Source organism: Felis catus, chromosome D1, assembly GCF_018350175.1.
Source record: "Felis catus isolate Fca126 chromosome D1, F.catus_Fca126_mat1.0, whole genome shotgun sequence".
NCBI lineage: Eukaryota > Metazoa > Chordata > Mammalia > Carnivora > Felidae > Felis > Felis catus.
The window spans coordinates 114,317,050-114,335,497 of record NC_058377.1 but is presented as its reverse complement, the minus strand read 5'-3'; the positions used below and the strand labels follow the sequence as shown (position 1 = coordinate 114,335,497).

Sequence of the window (18,448 nt, the reverse complement as noted above, 5' to 3'; positions counted from 1 at the left end):
CCTCATTCTGGGAGCCCTTTGTCCTTCTTCAAACTGCTGTGTTTTTCTAAAAAAGCCACCTTCAGGGGGTTTCCCAGGACACCCCCTGGATGGGATCTACTGCTTCCTTCTGGACTACCACCTCATTTTGTCAAGTCACTTCCTAGGAAAAGTTACGTGGAAGAGAAGCATTTCTAAGTCCCAGAACTGAAATTATCTTCTCTGTGCACACATGTCCCCACAGGGAGTCCTTTGCCCCAAGCACTTGGGAGATTTGGTTCCATTAGCTCCTGACCTCAGTGGACAGAGCAAAGATGCCAGTCTGATTCACCTGCCTTTTTCCTTGCCTCCATTTATATCAAAGCTCCTGAAAAGTGTTAGTCTTGTTGAACCTACATCTTTTCTCTTTATCTCTTGACCCTGCTACCCTACTGAAGTGACCTGAATGGTGGCAAGCCAGTGGTCCTCTCTCAGTCCTTAGTTAGCCAGCAGCATTTGACACAGTGGAACATTCTCCTCTATTCTTCTTTTCACTCTGCTTATGAAATTCCACATGTGTCCTTATTTTCCTACACACCATCCATTTTTCCCCAGTCTGTTTTGCTGGCTCTTCCTCATCCGGGAGTACCCCAGGGTCACTCTGGGTGATCCCATCCATTCCCATGTGCTGAGACCCTTCAGCATGGTCCCATCTTTATCATCCTTATACTTCCAACCTATGTGTTCTTGTATTTAAAGCATGTCTCTTGTAAACAACACACAATTAGGTCTTAGACTTCCTTTTCCCTCTGACAATCTTTTTAAATTTTTTATGGTTTGATTTCAATCTGCCGTCTTTCTATTTATTCCGTTTGTTCTTTGTACACTCGTTCCTCTTTTTCTGTCTTATTTTGCATCAGCCAGGTGTTTTTTAAAAAAAATTATTTCACTTTCTTTACTGTATTAATGTTTCTGCTACACTGCTTTCCCCTTATTATCTCTTTAGGGGTTCCTCTAGAGCAGCTGTTCCCAGAGTCTTAGGCCAGGAGCCCCCTTGGGGAAATCCCTACAAGTGTCTATTTTGTTTTTTTATTGAAGGATATTTTTGCTGGGTATAGAATTCTAGGATTTCTTCCTGCACTGAGGAGGTGGTATGCCACTGCCTCCTGGTCATACTCTTCCTGGAGAGAAGTCAGGCACTACTGGTACTCCCCCAGTGAAGTGCATCTTTTTCTTTGGCTAGTTTTAGGATTTTCTCACTTTCTTTCAATTGTGTCAGGTTAGCAGTGATATGCCATGGTGCGGCTTTCTACGTTTCTGCCCTGCTTTTGGTTCAGTGAGCCTCAGGGATCTGTGGGCTGATGTATATAATACATTTAGGAGAAAATCTTGCCCATTATCTCTTAAAATATGTCTTTTGCTTTGTTCTCTCTTTCTCTCCTCTTTTTCTGGGACTCCTATTACAGTTATGTTAGACTTTTTGGAATTGTCACATGGCTCTCTGATGTGCTGTTACGTTTGTTTGTTTGTTTTTCATTCTTTTGCTTTCTGTATTTCAGTTTTCGCAGTTTCTATTGACCTGCTATAGAGTTCACTAATCCTTTTGTGTGTGTCTGCTCTGCTGTTAAGCCCATCCAATGGATTTTTTTTTGTCTTTCCTTTTCTGTAATTAAAAAACATATTTATGAGGGAAGAAGAGGGAGAGGACAGAGAAAAGGTGTATATATTTTTAATGTTATCTTAAAGTCCTTTTCTGAAAATTTTAATATGTGGGTTAGCTGTGGCCTGCTTCTATTGGCTATTTTTTCTCTTGAGAGTAGGGTCACATTTTCCCACTCCTTTCTGTCTGGCGTCATTTTTAGTGTATGCTGGATATTGTTTATTTAAAAAAAAAAAAAAAAGAACAGTTCAACTGCACCAGGTAAGTTTTTTCCAGAATGGGCGCATCCCTCCCTGTCAGGCATTTAGGGTGGGGCCGGTCAGTTTGATCTACGCGGGACTTCAGCTGGGTCAGGACCGAGTGGCCACTTCAGTGAGTTTCTGTTCAGCACTAAGTATGTTGAGTCTGCGGGGCCTTTCACTGTGACGTGTCCATCCCCACCGGGCCTTGGGCCTTAGGAACATCGGTCCACTCTCAGCTCCTCTTGGTTCATGTCTTGTCTCTGTGCTCAGTCGCGCCGCACTGCTCATGCTGTGGTGCTGCGTTCTGCTGTCCCTTCCCCCCGAAGGCTAGTCTTGACTTCCCAGAGCTCCTTCCTCACATCTCATCCTTTCTGCAGGCTTCTTGTTTTACAGATGTAGCAGCTTACTAAATCTGAGCGAGTCATTGCGCTCATCAGGAAGAGAACTTCTGAACACCTGTTTCCGCCAGGTCGGTTCTGTCTCTCTGTCCTGGACTCCCTCTGGTAACGCGTAGTTGGCTGTTTCCCGAACTGAGGAGGCCCACACGGTGGCACGGCTCCTCCCGTGTGGGAAGTGGGTCTCTCTGGCGGGGGTGGGGGGATCCCCTGCTCAGAGTGTGGGATGTCGGGGCGGGGGAGGTGCGCACGAGCAGGGACTGGCCATCAGGCCTGTCGGAACAAGAAGACTTGCTCGGGGCAGCCTCCTGGCCCCTATAGTGCTGGATTTTGTCCCAGGCTGTCTGTCCTTCTTGGCATGGAGAGGGGCGTGCCAACCTGGGCTGTTCCCGTCTCTACACCCTCAGTAAGTGCCACATCTGTCTTTGCAGCCCTGCCCTCAGGCCTGCCGCGTGCTCCCTGGCTGACACTGACACCTGGAGCTTCCCTTGGGTCTCCTGGAGACTGGCAGGCCCAGTCCTTGTCCTGTCCCTCATTACCTGCTCCCTGACTGACCCCCTGTGGAGACCCCCTGGCTCTGCCCAGGGTTAGTCCCCCTCCACACACACAGCTGAGCCTCTTTATGGGCGCAATCCCAGGCTGCCTCTGGGAGGGCAAGGGGTCAAGTATAGGGTGCTTCAGGTGGCAGGCGTGTGTGCATGGGGGCGGGTCTCATTCCATCTTTACACAGGTGGAGAGGGTGTTAGGATACCCCAAGGTTGATGGAGCCACTGAAGCCCCCGCCCCAGGAGAGGAGGGGGAGCCAAGCTTCCAAGCCTGGTCCTTGCCTATGGTAGGGCCGCACAGAGGCAGAGATGGCCCGCTGTACCTGGGAAGGGCCTTTGGGCCCCAGAAGAGCCCCCTGTGATGCAAGGAGCTCTCGAATGACCAGGGAGGCAGGAAGAGGCAGACGGGGTGGGTATGGAGCCGGCCTCTCCCCTCCCCCATGTCCCTTTCCTCCCCGGGGTCAAGGTGACAGGAGGAGGGGCTCCCCTGCATCCTGCAGAGGGGGTGGCAGGCCCCCACGTGGTGTTTGGGTACTGTGGGTGGGGAGGGCGGGGAGCTTGGCAGAGGGGCCCAGCGGCTGCAGCGGGTGTGAAATATTTCAGGGCTTAATTAATTTAATTTGAGAGGTTCCTTTTCAGAGCGTGAACAGTTGTCTCCCAAGAGACGCGCGCCACCGCCTCCCCCCTGGCGCCTGGTGGGCGAAGGAAACGGCGGGATCTATATTGAGACTGAGCCTGCTGGGGCCAGTGTCCCCTTCCTCCTTGTCCCCTCTCTGGGCCGCCCCCCCCCGTCGGGTCCTCCTTCCCAGCATGCGTGGGTGTGAACCAGGAGCCGGCCGCGTGACGGTGGGGCGTGGGGGTGTCGCCGGCCTGTGGGGCCTCCACGGAGCCCAGAAACGTGGGTGCACCGGGCTTATGGATCCACCGCGCAAGCTGAGGGTGGGGATCCGCACCTCCCCGCCCCCAAAGTGAAGGAAGAAGGGTTTGGGGAGCACGGAGCCCCAGGAGGAGGCCGGGAGAACCAGGGTGCCAACCTAGCACCCCTCCTCCCCCTCCCCCAGCGCTGGGGCAAGGGCCTGCAGGCGGGAAAAGGAGGTCGGGTCTGGTGGGCACGGGCGCCGGAGGAACGCAGGCCCAGACGATGCTTTGGGCAACGAAGGCGCTTTGAAGTCTGGGCAACTTCAAAGCGGCCGCCCCCACCCCCATATCAGTAGTCAGTTGGAGTCTGCGAGCCCAGGGCGGCTGGGAGGTGGGGCTCGGGCTCACAGCCGGCCTTTCTGCAGAGGTGCGGTGCGTCTGAAGCGAATCTGCTGGGTCTGTGCGTCCCACGTGGGCAGGGGTGCTCCTGGAACCTGGGAGCCAAACGCGCCCACTGGGCGCCCCACCCAGCCAAGGGCGCACAATCGATCCTCCGCCTGCGGCGGTGGCGGCGGCGGCGGCGGCTGCAGCGGCAGAGTCCCCTCGGAAGCCAGACATGAGCGCCGGCGGCCCTGGGTCCCGGCCCGGGAGAGCAGAGAGGAGAGGGCGATGCTGAGGGCTGGGGGTGGGTGGGGCGGGCAGCCTCCCAAACGGCTTCCTCGTCGCCCATCTGGTGTCTGGGCGCCTGGTCAGGGTGCGGGGTAAGAGCTCAGTGGGCTGCTGGACGGTGGGGCCTGTGCCCATTTATTCATCAGAATAGACACCAGGCCTGGGGCCTGACCCCAAGCCCCTCACCCCCAAGGAGCTGGAGGCAGGGGGGAGTGGGCGGCAAGCAGCTGGAGGCCCCGCCCAATGTCCTGTTGTGGCAGGCCCCTGGGTGCCCCAGAACGTGGGCAGCCAGGCTCGGGAAGGAGCAGGGGTGTGGTCAGAGGAGGTGCCCAGGGAGTGCTGACCACCGGCTTCCCAGGGCACCCTGGCTCTGGTGTCACCCAGCTGTGTAGCCCTGAGCAAGTCCCCCCAACCCGGAGGGCTGCGGGGAGTGGGGTGGGGCTACACTGGTCCCTGTCCACGGTGCTGAAAGGACACCCCTCCCCACTGTGGCGGGAACCTGAACTCATTCCCTTCAGCGTCTCTGGACTTCCGCCCCACCCAGCTGACTCCCTGAGCCTGTTCAAAGGGGGTGCTGGGGCTGGGGCTGGGGCTTGTGCCTGACCCAGCTGGGGAAGCGCTGCCCCCAGGCCCAGGCATGGGCAGGTTTCACCCTGACCCCTTGGGCAGTGGCAGGAGAATGGGTCCCCTGCTGTGAGGACCGAGGTTCAAGTGGAAAATACTTAGGAGTCTCCTTCCTGACCAGCGGCATGGCTGGAGCGGGTGGCCACCTCCAGGTGTGGCCATCCCCCCAGAGCCCAACCTGCCCCAGGGCCTTAGCCAGGGCTCAAGTGACTGAGGCTGCGGTCCACAGGGTGCCTCCCCCCAGGGCTGTGCCTGATGCAGGCAGGGCAGTGGGGAGAGCCTCTTACGGAGGAGGCAGGACCAGACCCCCTCCCGCAAATCCTGTCCTTAACGCCTTCAGGCTGATGCTGGGTCAGGAGGCCCTGTGAGCTTTGATGCTGTAGCAGCTGCCCGCTCTGGCCAGGCACAGTGGCTTGCTGAGCGTGTGTGTGCGTGCGTGCGTGCGTGCATGTGTGTGTGTGTGGGGGGGGGCGGGCCGAGAAAGAACCTCCTGTTATAGTGAGGGCCTGGACACATGTGCTTAGCCGAGGTCGCAGTCGAATGAATAGGAAGCTTTCTGAGATGCACTGGGAGGTTTACGATGGCGGAAAGGTCCAAGAAATACGTACGTGAGCGGAAGAGGCGCGGTGTCTGTCCCTGGGGCCGACGGAACAGCGTATCCCTGTCTCAGTTGTGGGGGCCGGAGGCCTGAGGGCTGTGGGGGGGCCCATTCCAGTCCCCTTCCCCGCTTCTGGCCGCTTGCTGGCCACCCCGTGTCTGCTTTCACGTCTGTGTGGCGTGCTCGCTGTGCCCCTCTCACAAGAGTGCTTGTCATTGGCTTCAGGGGCCACTCTGGAGGATCATCATTCTCACGATGAGATCTAGAGTTGACCTCTGCAAGAGCTCTTTTTCCAAATGAGGTCACATTCGTGGGTTCCAAGGAAGAGGACCCGGACTGAGCCAGGCTAGCAGAGGGTCTCTAGCCTGGAGACCCCATCGGGTGCGGAGAGAGGCACAGCCTAGTGTGCCCCTCCTCCAGTCCCCGAGTCTCCAGGAGAGCTCCATGCTGTCCAGAAGGGTCCGGGTGGGAGGAGCTGTTTTCCCCACTTCCACAGGTGAGGTGAGGAAACTCAGGCTGGGGCGCCTGTCTGGGAGCACCCGCCAGGCCGTCCGTGAGGCCATGCACCTGACTCCAGGAGGCTGCTTCCCACGTGTGTCCAGATCATACCAGATGCCAGCCCTTGACCCTGGTGGCTGGAGGGCGGAGCGTGTTTGTGACCTGCTGTTACCTAACAAGGGGCCCCCAAACTTGGTGGCTTGAGACAGCAAACGCTCTCTCGTGGTTCCTGAGGGTCAGGGGTCCAGGGGCAGCTGAGCCAGGCAGCTGTGTTCAGGAATCTCACGGGGTTGCGGGTGAGGGCCAGGCTGTGTTGGCTGGAGGCCTCTGTTCTTTGCCTGAAGACAAGGCAGTGGGCTCCTCAGCGCAGGGACCCTGGGGAGTGGACACCAGAGGGAAGCTGTAGCTGTCACCTCTCCTTGAAGAACACAGGGTTCTTTTCTGCCACCGTTCATTGGCCACACGGGCCAGCGTGGTGCAGTGTGGGAGGGGCCGCAGGGCTGGGAGGCTGGCTTCCAGCAAGCGGGGCCTGTGCCTCCTTCCTCATGGCCTCTGCGCACGAGCTGCTCCCCAGAGCTGGGGGAGGGGTCTCTGCAGCCCCCAAACCAGTTCTATTCTGGGCTCAGCTCAGTGCTCAGCTTCTTTGGGAAGCCCCCCGGCCGGCTGGTTCTGCGGCCCACTGCCTCTGGCTGCGTGCCCCAGGCATGTCTGACTGCACCGAGCTCCCATCTGGGACCCTTGGCCTATGGAGAACGCCATGCCTGGCCTCTGCCCCTTTGGTTGTGCCTCCAGATCCAGGCATGTGGGTCCTGGCCTTGGCGTGGGGTGGTTGTATGTGTGGGGACAGTGGTCAGGGCAGGACCACGAGGCTGCTGGGGGCAGCTGAGACCACCTATGATGTCCAGAGCTTCCCCCAGCGAGGCGGTGTGCCTCTGCCCTGCCTGCCGTGGGCGGCTTGGGGGAGGGGGCTGGCTCAGGGCCACCAGCCCTGCTGACTCATTTTTCCAACAGCCAGTGTGGTGCCACCTCCCTGCCTCCTCCAAGGAGAGCCCAGGCAGGAGGGGTGACAGGGCTGTCCACCCCCAGGAAGGCAGGCGTGTCTGCTGTGCCGGGCTCCCTCACACCCCCGCGAGCAGAGCCCCAGAGTGAGGCATGTTGAGGTGGCAGAAAATGGGTCACTCTTAGCTATGCTTTGCGGCCCCAGGGGAGCTGGCTGCATGGTCCCAGAGGTGCAGCGGCTAGTGATGGTCTCAGGTGTTAGTGACCCTCGGGTGGCCCTGTGAGCACTGGTGGCCGGACACTGGTCTCTCCCGAGATGCAGATGGGAACCCCACGAGGTTGGGCAGGCGCTGTGCCTGGGTCAGCAGAAGCTTCCTGCCCCGGCCCCCATGAGCCTCCCTCCCCAGAACCCACGGCAGGAGCTGCTGTCCCTTGTCCCCCGTGCCCAGGGACCCGCTGACACAGCACAGGCCCCCAGCGTGAGCACACTGCGGGTTCCGTGGGCAGGCAGCGGCTTGGTCAGCACCGCGGACAGTGGCCTTCCTCTTCAGGGCCAGGTTCCAGATTTCAGAGAGCCACCCTCCTCCCCAGAGGGACTGCTGTGTCCTGCCCCTCAGCCCACGTGCTCTCCTCCACAGGCTTTTCCGGAGCTCAGCTGCCCCCACCCTCTCCCTGAACTCTCACCTTCCTCCCGGGTCTTCAGGCTGCCAGACACCAAGAAGGGCCTTCTGGCAAACTCCTGAGGCAGGACCACGGCCTGTGGCTGAGGGGGGCGCAGGGGCTCCGTGGGCGCCCACGGAGCCCCTGCAGACGGCGTGGGGGTGGGGGGTGCCCAAGTCTCCACCACGTTCAGAGAAGCCCCAGCCCCAAGGGGCTCCACTCCCCAGGGGTGGGCGCCCGTGGTGATGGCAGGATCTGGACGTGGTGACTGGAATGAGAAGCGGCTGAGGCAGTCATTTCTGCCTTTGCTTGTGGCCCCGTGCGCATCGCTTCACGGGGCTCTGCAGGCAGGGCCGGTGGCGTTTCCAGGTGCCTGCAGAGGCCTCGGGACTCACGTGGCCCCGGCCCGCGGCCAGTCGGCAGTGCGGGGGGTGCAGGCGTGGCAGATCATGCCACGGGGCCTGTGCTGCATGTGCACACGCCTCTCGTGCTCCGGGTTCCTCTCTGCGCGGGGCCCTCCACCCCGGCACGTGGCGGACATGCAGAGAGGGCGGCCAGGGGGTGCCTGCCGTGGCGCTGGCGGTTAATGACCTCACGTGGCTCCGCGGGGAGACTTCGAGGTCGGTCTGCCGTCGTCACCTGACTCCTCTCAGGCTCCCCCACGGGGGACGGGACAGGGGCCTGCCAGGGAGGGAAGGATGCACAGAGGCAGGGGGTTGGAGGGATTGGGCCACCGTGCTCTTCTGCCCGTCCAGGGGCTCAGGCAGGGGGGCAGCGCACGGGGACATCAGAGATGGACCTCACACAGGAATGTTACCAGAAGGAGTCAGGCCTCTGTTTGTCCCCGCCTCCCTGCAGCAGCCATGCAGGGCGGCTGGAAAGGGTGCTCAGCTCAGGACGCCGTGGAGCCAGCCCAGGGGGCGCTGGGCCTGGCGGCCACAGGTGGAGGAAGGGGGGCAGGGTGCTTGTGTGACCTGTTCCCAAGCACTTGGAGGAGGCCATGCCGTGGGGCCCCAGTGCCTGGAGGGAGAGGAGTGGACGGCCGAGGGCTTCAGGGACGGTTCTTGGCCCCGTTAAGGAAGGACAGACTGGATGGGCCCCAGGGGTGCTGAGCTGCACGTCCGTGGGGTCTGCAGGGCTCGAAGCAGATAGTGGATGGAGTGACCAGGACTCCTGAGGGTCAGGCTCAGGGCAGCAGGCTGGGGCCAGGCCACCCTGAGAGACCGAGAGGCGGGCCTGGGGCCACGTCAGACCAGGGCTTTCCCCAGGTGGGCGCCTTTGGCCCTTGTGGTGGAAATGGCACTGGAGGCTGGAAAGCGTGGGGGGCTCATCGAAAGCCCCACCTGTCCACGTAGGGAGGGCCATCCCCAGGCTGTCCCACCGCCCATCAGCCCTGACCACCCTCCTTGGCGACGGGGCTGGCGCTTGGGGCACAGAGGGTTCCCCTCCCTCCCAGATGCAGCACCGTTACTTGCTCCCCGACCTCCGCCCAAACCGAAGGGCAGTGTCTGGGCAGTAATGTCCGGGTCCTCCTCTGGGGACTCCCGGGGCTCGGGGCACTCCAGCGTGGTTTTATTCCAAAGGACCATGACCACGAAGAGAAGGGAGGGCAAGGTCAAGCCCCAGGAGCCAGAGGGTGAGGCATCTGCTCAGGACTGCCCCCGGCCCTCCAAGGCCCCATAGGCCACCTCCGTGCTGGGGCCCCGGAGGGTCTGGCCCTTGCCAGCCCCACCTGTCTGCTCCCCACGGCTCTGGGGCTGCCCTGGCCCCCTCACAGCCACTCGGGGCCCAGCACACGCAGGGCCAACCTCCTTCCCCCTCCAGACCACCGCAGCCGGTCAGAGCCACCAGGGCAGGAGGGCCGGGCACTGCCTGCAAGAGAGCTGCTGAGCCACCCTGGAGAGCACAGCCAGTCCAGCAGCTCCCCGCCCACCCACTCTCTGGCCGCCTCTGGGCCCCAGGGGCCCCAATAGCTGAGTGAGAGGGCAGGAGTGCACCCCTGGAGCCCTGTCCCCAGCCTGGCACGGGGACGGCCCCACACTGTCTGGGGCCCTGGGCCCTGGGTGCAGGCTCTGCTCTCAGATGGTGGCCTACAGGCCTCTGGACTCTCCTGGCCAGGCTTGGGGCCCCAGGGGGGGGCACCCCCGTTAAGGCACAGGTGTGTTTGTGCCCAAGTCTGGGGTGCAGTGGGGAGCCAGTGGGTGGGACAGCCCTGGGGGGCTCGGGGCTCTTCCTTGGCCTTTCGCCTGAGCCCTCCCCGGGATCCCCCTGGGGCTCCTCGATGCCTGGAGTCTTCCTGCAGCGCGGACACAGGCGGTCCAGCACCCTCAAGCGCCCGCCGCCTGGGCGGGACCACGTCCGCTGCTCCGGCGATCATTTGTGATGCGGCAGACTTTCCCTGCGTTGGTGTGCGCCCATGTTTGCTGCAAACACAATCATACATCACAATGGGGAGCTCTGCCTGCGCAGCTGCAGGGTTGGGGAATTAGTCTGATTGCGGGCTTCCCTGCAGACGCTGTCCTCCCACCATCCCGAGCCTGCTTAGGAGGGCTCCCCGGTGCACACTCTCCACTCTCTGTCTCTGGGGAAATGGCAGGCCTGCTAGGAACCCAGACACCCCACCCCAGAGGCCCCCAGGGCTAGGTCACCTCCCAGGGTGGCAGGGAAGCTTCACTAAGGAGGGGCACCTCCACGCTGGGTTTTGAGGGGTGTGTAGGAGTCTGCGGGCCTGAAGACTTTCTCGGCAGGGGTAGCAAGTGGAAGAAGACGAAGGCGGGGAGGGAGCTGCCAGAGTTCCAGGTCACTGCCCAGCGCAACCCCCCCGCACCTGGCCGTGCCTCCTGGCTGGCCTCGCCCCACAGGCCCATGAGGTGCTGTTGGGGGGCCGGGCCCGTGGCGTGGGGCTTGTCTGGCGTCCATTGTCCTCTGGGCCCTTCGTCCCTTGGCCTTTCTGTGCGGCTGTGCAGCGGCTGGCGATGGGACCACCGAGTTTCCTTGTGTACGAAGTGGGAGTCCCTCTTCTCACACAGCGCCCGGCACGGGGCCCTCGCCAGGATGGCTGTTCCGGTCACGGCGGTGGCACCGGCTGGGTCGTGTCCTGCTCCTGCCGTCGGCTGGCGTGTTTGTCAAGCGCCCTGTCACTTTGACACCCGTTTGTTTTCCTTTTCTCGAAGCAGGAGGATGTGTTTCCCCCGCACGTCTGTGGTTCCCGCCTTCTAAGGACGCGCGTGCACTGGTGTGTGCGGTGTGTGTGCGTGTGTCCTCGTGTGGGCCCCGCCCATCGGCCCAAGCGCGTCGTCCCTGCTGTGCCGTCCAGCTGTGTTGCGTTTTCAAGTCTGCTGGGTACCCTGGGGGCTGAGCCAGAAGCACTTCGCTCCTTCCCGCTTGAGGACACCTGTCCCTGCCTGGTCTTTGCTGCGCGAACAGTCTGGCAGAGCTGGCCCCAGGTCACGCCGTCCGGTTTCGGGAGTGCTCTCCCAGATGCGGCGATGGCTGTCCGCCCTGTGGGGGTCGCGTGTCTGGATCACGGGTGTCTCTTCACGGGAGGCGTCTGTCCTGAGCCTGTGGGGGTCGCGGGAGCCTGTCCCCTTTGGGGTGGTGGCCTTTGCTGCCTGTTTCCCCAGGTCCCCTTGGCCCTTCAGCCTTGTTCTGGGGACTTGCCAGGCAGAGTCCTGCTTCGAACTCTGGCTTGTGCCTGCTGTCTGGAGATAGGACGGGCGGTGGGGCCGGTTCTGTCCTGGAGGCCGTGAGCCCCCGGGCCTCCAGCCATGGGTTACAGATGGGTGACAGCAACGCACCTGCCGTCTCCTCTTCCTGCTGTGCACTCCCTGCCCCTCCCGCGGACCCGGAATCACAGGGCCCGGGGCCAGAGCAAAGGCAGCCCCAAGAGGCCCCAGGGGTCTGCAGCCCTTCCTGGGGTGGGAGCCGGGGGCCTCAGTGGCCTCAGCGGCCACGACGCCGAGCCCAGGAGCTCATCTGTCTTCGCTGAGCATGGGAGCTCTGGCCCACGGGCCCCACCCACGAAGGTGCCCTCCCAGAGCTCCCTGTGCACCCGAGAGGCTGTGGCTGGCAGGCCCGCCCATCCTGACTCAAGGGGAGAGTGAGAAGCTGGGCCTGGAGGGTCAGGGGTGACCACGCTCCACGGGAGGACACGGAGGCCACGCAGAGTTACAGATGTGCGGTCCATTAAGGGACCGTGTTTTCCATCATATGGAGAGGGATCCATTTCCCATAAAGTTGAAGGGCTCTTGCAAGTTGGTAAGAATCTCCCCTACCTAGGCCCGGGGTAAAAGTGGGGGAAGGGCACACCAAGCAGCTGGTGAGCACGAGGAGTTCAAGGTCACGGCCGAAGCAGCAGCAACGGGGCCTGCATCACCCCGAACGTGGGGCAGGCCTGTGCTCCGGGCCCTGACTTTGACCAGGTCTGGGTGAAGCAGTGCGGGCATCCCTCAATCCCCGTAGGAGGGGCACCCCCGGCAGAGCACAAGTCAGGGTTGGGCTGCGATGCTAAGGTCAAGGGTCCTGCCCCCTTGTCCCCAAATGCTGGAGGTAGGGGCCATCACGATAACCTTCACACGCCTGTCTGAGAACGACAGTCACCTTGGAGGATGTCACAGTTGGGGGTCCGGGCTCAGGAACGGACAGGTGGGGATGTGCTGGTCCCAAGGCCACAGCAGGGTCCAGCCAGAGGTTAGGGGGGCGGCTGGCCGTGGCTGGGCTGCAGCAGGGGTGAGGCTGCTGGTGGCCCTGGTGGCCTGTCCCAGCCAGGGAGGGGAAGGGGATGCCTGGCTGTGGCCACATGACAAGGGAGCAGCAGCCAGGACTGTGAGCCCTAGGAGCACGGTCACGAGAGCAGAGGTGGATTCTGTCCTGTGGGGAGCCCAGGACGGGGGGGCATGGGCATGGCAGGCTGGGGTGGTGCTGCCCAGGGAGTGGCCTTAGGCCCGTCCTGCTGTCCCCGAGACACCAGTGAGCTGGACACTGTTGTGTGGGGAGGGGTGGCCCCGAACCCAAGGGCACCCTGGCTCCCCTGCTGGAGGTGCCTGGGCAGTGGCTGAAGGCCTGGGGCGGGGGCTCTCGGTGTTATGGCCTCCAGGGCATGGGGGAGGGGTGCAGGGGGTCAGAGGGCTGGTCCCTGGGAGGGGGACATGGTGTGGGGCAGGGCTGCTGCTCCAAGACAGAGCTGTTCTGGGCAGTGACCAAGGGACATGGGAGGGCGGGCAGTGGCGGTGGGTGTCTTGAGGCATACGTAGCAGAGACAGGTGGGGGACAGGAACCAGACCCTGAGTGAGGGGCCTGTGTGGGGAGTGGGTGGGGTCCCTACCGACTGGGGCCCTGGATGGGGTCTGAGGGGGCTTCTGTACCCCACAGGCCTCGTGAAGCTGGGGATTCACTGTGTCACGTGCCAGAAGGTGGCCATCAAAATTGTCAACCGGGAGAAGCTCAGCGAGTCTGTGTTGATGAAGGTGAGCTCAGGCGGGGGGCCTAAGGGGGCCCTTTGGGGGGACAGCCTGGCGGCGGGTCCCCGTGGTGAGAGTCCCATGGGTGGGGTTACAGAGAAGCCAGCCCAGGTGGGTCCCACTCGCTCCTGCTGGAGCCCAGGGCGGGCGGCTCCTGGCTGCAGAGCAGCCTCCCTGTGCTGGCGTCCAGTGACCACCTTGCACCTGGCTTCCCTCCTCAGCCCTGCCCGCCCTTTCTCCTCGCCTCAGCCGGGGGCCCAGGAGGGACAGGCCGCATCCTGGGGCACAGTCCGGGTGCCGTACCAACCTGCTGGGGTAGCTGGCTGGGCCTCAGTTTCCCCAGTTAGACCCAGGAGGAGGCCCCTTCCTCTGAGGAAGTGACAGTTCCCCAGGGACCACAACAGCTCCTCCTGCTTCCCACCCCCCTCCCTCCTCCCATCCCGGGAGCCAGTCCTGTGGTGGAATCTGGACCCCCTTTGGGACCGGACCGGGCCCCGCATGGACTGGTGCTTGGTGGGAAGGGGTTGCCCAGGCCTCAGGTTCCCCCACCTGCCTGCTCGCTGGGGGGTGTGGCACTTACACCTCTGCACGTGGGTGGCATGCTGGGGGCTCCGCATCACCGTGGCTGCCCCCTGCCCTGGGGACTGTGCCTCCCTCGTTTCCCCAGACATCTCCCGAGGCGGGCATGTGTGGCCAGTATGCCAGGAGGGCAGGGAGGGACTGGGGTGGGCCCCACTGAGGAACCCCAGGGACCAAAGGTGGGACAGTTTTAAGAGAAGGCAACGGTGGCTTGGACGGGGGGCGGGGGGGCAGATCCCGACTTTGCCTTGGACAGCTCCTGGGACCGTGTTCAGTTGGGGACCCTGAGTTCAAGATGCACATAAGCTATCTGAACAGAGACGAGCTCAGTGGCAGGGGCCCGCAAGGCCTGGCAGGGCCAGGGTGGAGGCGCGGAGGGGCGGCCCCCCTTGTGTGATGCCCCTGGGATGGGATGGACCAGCCCACAGGGGCGGAGACCCCATCTAGGCTGGCCCTGCTCCAAAGCCTCCACCGCCCCCATGAGCCTGACGGAGGTGTCGGGCGGGGGGCACAGCCCACTCAGATCCTACTGTCTCCCCACCAGCCAGAGACCCCCTCGAGGTCAGGGCAGCGTGGCGTCTACCTGGCCCCAGGGCTGCGTGTAGGAGGGGACGGGGTGGGTGGATGCAGGTGGCAGGGGACGCTCCCGCCCCCAGCTGGACCTCTCTCCCCGTGCAGGTGGAGCGGGAGATTGCCATCCTGAAGCTCATCGAACACCCTCACGTTCTAAAGCTGCACGATGTTTATGAAAACAAAAAATATTTGTAGGTATTGCCGGGTCTGGAGAGCTGGGGAGGGGGCAGAGGCGAGGCCGTGGGGCCCCGGGGAGGGAGCCAACTCAAGAGGGTGTCCACGGTCAGTGCTCCTGGCCCAGACCACGGCAGAGCCACCAGCTTGAACCGCCGAGGGCGTAGGGCTTCTCTGGAGGCAGGGGCTGGGGGCCGGGGTCAAGCCACAGGAACCACTTGGCCCAGTCACTCGGCCAGGGCCCCCAGGGACCCTCCCCATTCCCACTGAGGCCCCCATCTGCTCCCCTCACGGGACTGGGACCCCAGGTTGGCCGACGGCTCGATGGCCACACCAGGCCCCTCACCCTCCCTGGGCACCCACCCCCGTGCTGCCGAGGTCAGAGGCCAGCGGAAATCTCACTATCTTGGGCGCACCTGGGTTGCAAATTGGAGACTGCCCCCCCCTCCCCCGGCCCCAGGTCGCCCACCGTGTGGCCTCAATGAGCTCACCCGGGGTGTGGGCGGTGGTCACTGGGTCACTGCAAGGGGGCGCTCAGCCCTGTCACTACTGCCTGTGTGGCTGTAGGAGGGCCCCAGCCTGTGATGCCCTGTCCCTCAGGGAGGGGCTCCAGTGGCACTTTTCTTGGGGGCATTCAGATTGAGGGAGGAAATGCATGCAGGGGTCTGGCCCAGGGGACCTCGAGGTCTCAACTCCAAGCCCCAAGCCCCAGGCCCGACTTGGGGTCCCCGGAAAAGACGTGGGCACCTCATGGGCCAGGCCGGCTGGCGCCAGGTGGCCATCCACAGCCCGCCCATACTGTCCCGGGCCATGGGGGTTGGGGCACGAAGCCGGACAGCGAGGGCTGCTCTGGGGGAGCGGGAAGGCTTGGGCACATGGATTGAGGATGGTCCTAATCCCACCCTGACAAGTTTGTCCCTCTTTGGGCCTCAGTTTCCTCATAGCTGTGGCACCCCCACCCGCCCCCCTTGCCGTGGCAGCTGGAGGCCCAGTGGCATGAGTGGCCAACTCCAAGTGTTTGAGGGTAGGGTGACCAGAGTCGCCCACGTGGGGGCCGGAGATGGGTCAGTATAGCTGTAGGGGCACCAGGAGGCGGGTTGTGGTCCTGGGGCCCCTGACGCCAGTGAGTACGAGGAGCTCTGTCTCCCTGAGACACCTGCACGACCCGCCACCATCGGCCTGACTGGGGCCCACCTTGCGGTCAGTGTTCAGCGACATCCCGTGAGTGTGGGGGGCGGCATTGTTGGCCACCTTCACACACAACATGCAGGGGACCCATCGTGTCTCATTTATGTTGAGATACTTGCAGGGATGGACCTGGGGTGGGGGTCAGGAAGCCAGGGAGGGGCCTGGGACGGCAAGGCCCAGCGGAGGCACGGCCGGGCACAGGCCCAATGACAGGGACACCATGGCCAGCAGGAGAGCGACCAGGCAGCCAGGCTGGGTCCCGCTGGGCCCAGCACCCTCCCCAAGGCAGCCCTGGGAGCATGCAGGTGAAGGAGCAGGCAGGGGACCCCTTCACCGAGGTGCTGTGTTTGGGCCTCCCACTCAGGAGCAGGGCAGGACCCCTGGGATGGCCCCTCCTGCCAGAATCCCACCTGTGCCCCCTCCCTGCCCCTTCTCTCCTCAGGCCCCCTATGCCCCCACCCCTGCTGAGCCCTCCGTTCCCGCAAGACACGCTTTTGAGACGGCTGGTTCCCTACCTCCTGGCCCTCTGCCCGTGCCCTTGGCCTCCTCCAGCAAGTCCTCGGGGGTTCCTGTGGGCATCAGTGAGGCTGAGCTTGGACACAGAGGGGGGGTGGGGTCCCTCCCCTGCAGCCACTGTCACCAGGCCAGAGACTGTACTTGTCCCCTCCAGCTGTCCCCATCCTGCCCTGCACAGGAGCCCAGAGGGCCCTTCGTCCCTGGACCCCTGCCAGCCACCTGCTCTGCAGACCAGGAAGCAGGCTAGCCTAGGGGAGTGCTGGGCTGGGGACCACTGGCCTTGGGGCAGGTGCTCTGCTGTGGCCCACAGAACCAGGGAGCCCAGGCCCCTGTCAGAACCCCCTAGTGGCCCAGCCCCCAGCCCCAGCCCCAGTCAGGCCCGCAGGGCCCCCTGAGCCAGTGGGGGCAGTTACTATCCTGCTGGGGGGCCACCCTGTTTACGCTGTCTTCCAAGACCCCGTTTGAGGGCCAGCCCTGGGGGACCCCCCGGCCATACCCTGCCCCAGCCCCTTGGCCCACCCTGTTTTGGGGTCTCCCCTGTTGGCCTGGGCGCCCCACAGGCCTAAGCGTCTGATTCATTCCCCTGCTCTGGGAGCCCAACCTGGACTGGCAGGGGAGGGCCTAGAAGGGTCACAGCCCGGCTTGCATGGGAGTCAGCGGCCACAGCGCCCCTCTTGCCTTGAGGCCCAGCGGCCCCTCAGCCGGGGGGTCGGGCGTGGCCTGCTCCCAGCTTCCCTGCATCAGAGGCCTCCCGAGGCTGCGCTGGAGGCAGGCCTGCCAGGAGGCCCATCGTGCTGAGGGTGCCGGAGGCTGGGATGAGGCAGAGGTAGGCACCGGGGCAGGCTGACCACATGGTGCACAGCCAGCTGACGCCCACCTGTCCCCTGCAGATACCTGGTGCTAGAACACGTGTCTGGTGGAGAGCTCTTCGACTACCTTGTCAAGAAGGGCAGGCTGACCCCCAAAGAGGCTCGGAAGTTCTTCCGACAGATCATCTCTGCGCTAGACTTTTGCCACAGCCACTCCATATGGTGTGTGCCCCGACCCTGTCAGATGCCCCCATCCCATCAGGTGGCCCCATCCCCCACTGGGTACCCCCTATACCATCAGGTGCCCCCCACCCTACCAGGTCCCCCCCCGTCTCCCACCGGGTGCCCTCCCATCCCCCCAGGTGCCCCCCACCCCACCAGGTGCCCTCCCATCCCCCCAGGTGCCCCCCACCCCACCAGGTGCCCCCCACCCCACCAGGTGCCCCCCATCCCACCAGGTGCCCCCCACCCCACCAGGTACCCCCCTGTCTCCTACCAGGTGCCCATCCCCCACCAGGTTCCCTCACCCCACCCGGTGCCCTCCCATCCCCCCAGGTGCCCCCCACCCCACCAGGTGCCCTCCCATCCCCCCAGGTGCCCCCCACCCCACCAGGTGCCCCCCACCCCACCAGGTGCCCCCCACCCCACCAGGTACCCCCCTGTCTCCTACCAGGTGCCCATCCCCCACCAGGTTCCCTCACCCCACCAGGTGCCCCCCCATCCCCCCAGGTGCCCCCAACCCCACCAGGTGCCCCCCACCCCACCAGGTGCCCCCCATCCCATCAGGTGACCCCCACCCCACCAGGTACCCCCCCATCTCCCACCAGGTACCCCCCCATCTCCCACCAGGTACCCCCCGTCTCCTACCAGGTGCCCCCCATCCCATTAGGTGCCCCCACCCCACCACATACCCCCCTGTCTCCCACCAGGTGCCCATCCCCCACCAGGTTCCCCCACCCCACCAGGTGCCCCCCTATCCCACTAGGTGCCCCCCATCCCATCAGGTGCCCCCCACCCCACCAGGTACCCCCCCATCTCCCACCAGGTACCCCCCCCGTCTCCCACCAGGTTCCTCCACCCCACCAGGTGCCCCCCCATTCCCCCAGGTGCCCCCTAATCCCACCAGTTGCCCCCCACCCCACCAGGTGCCCTCCCATCCCACCAGGTGCCCCCCAGCCCATCAGGTGCCCCCCACCCCACCAGGTACCCCCCCATCTCCCACCAGGTACCCCCCCGTCTCCCACCAGGTGCCCATTCCCCACCAGGTACCCCCACCCCACCAGGTGTCCTCCCATTCCCCCAGGTGCCCCCTAATCCCACCAGGTACCCCCCACTCCACCAGGTGCCCTCCCATCCCCCACCAGGTGCTCCCCACCCCACCAGGTACCCCCCCCGTCTCCTACCACGTACCCCCCGTCTCCCACCAGGTGCCCATCCCCCACCA

At 63.6% G+C, this 18,448-nt stretch overlaps 1 protein-coding gene across 16 annotated transcripts in view; it reads left to right on the top strand.

Annotated features, from left to right (window-relative positions):
* Positions 1 to 18,448, top strand: part of BRSK2 (BR serine/threonine kinase 2) — a 60,737-nt gene that overhangs the window by 22,399 nt on the left and 19,890 nt on the right. For 15 of the 16 annotated variants that reach the window (XM_023240218.2, XM_023240219.2, XM_023240217.2 and 12 more), the window contains exons 2-4: positions 13,077 to 13,171; positions 14,423 to 14,508; positions 17,086 to 17,226. In XM_023240218.2, the coding sequence (XP_023095986.1) occupies positions 13,077 to 13,171; positions 14,423 to 14,508; positions 17,086 to 17,226 (322 nt within the window). Of the gene's footprint in view, positions 1 to 13,076; positions 13,172 to 14,422; positions 14,513 to 17,085; positions 17,227 to 18,448 lie in introns of those variants that run through there. The other variant, XM_023240216.2, reaches the window with a different exon arrangement.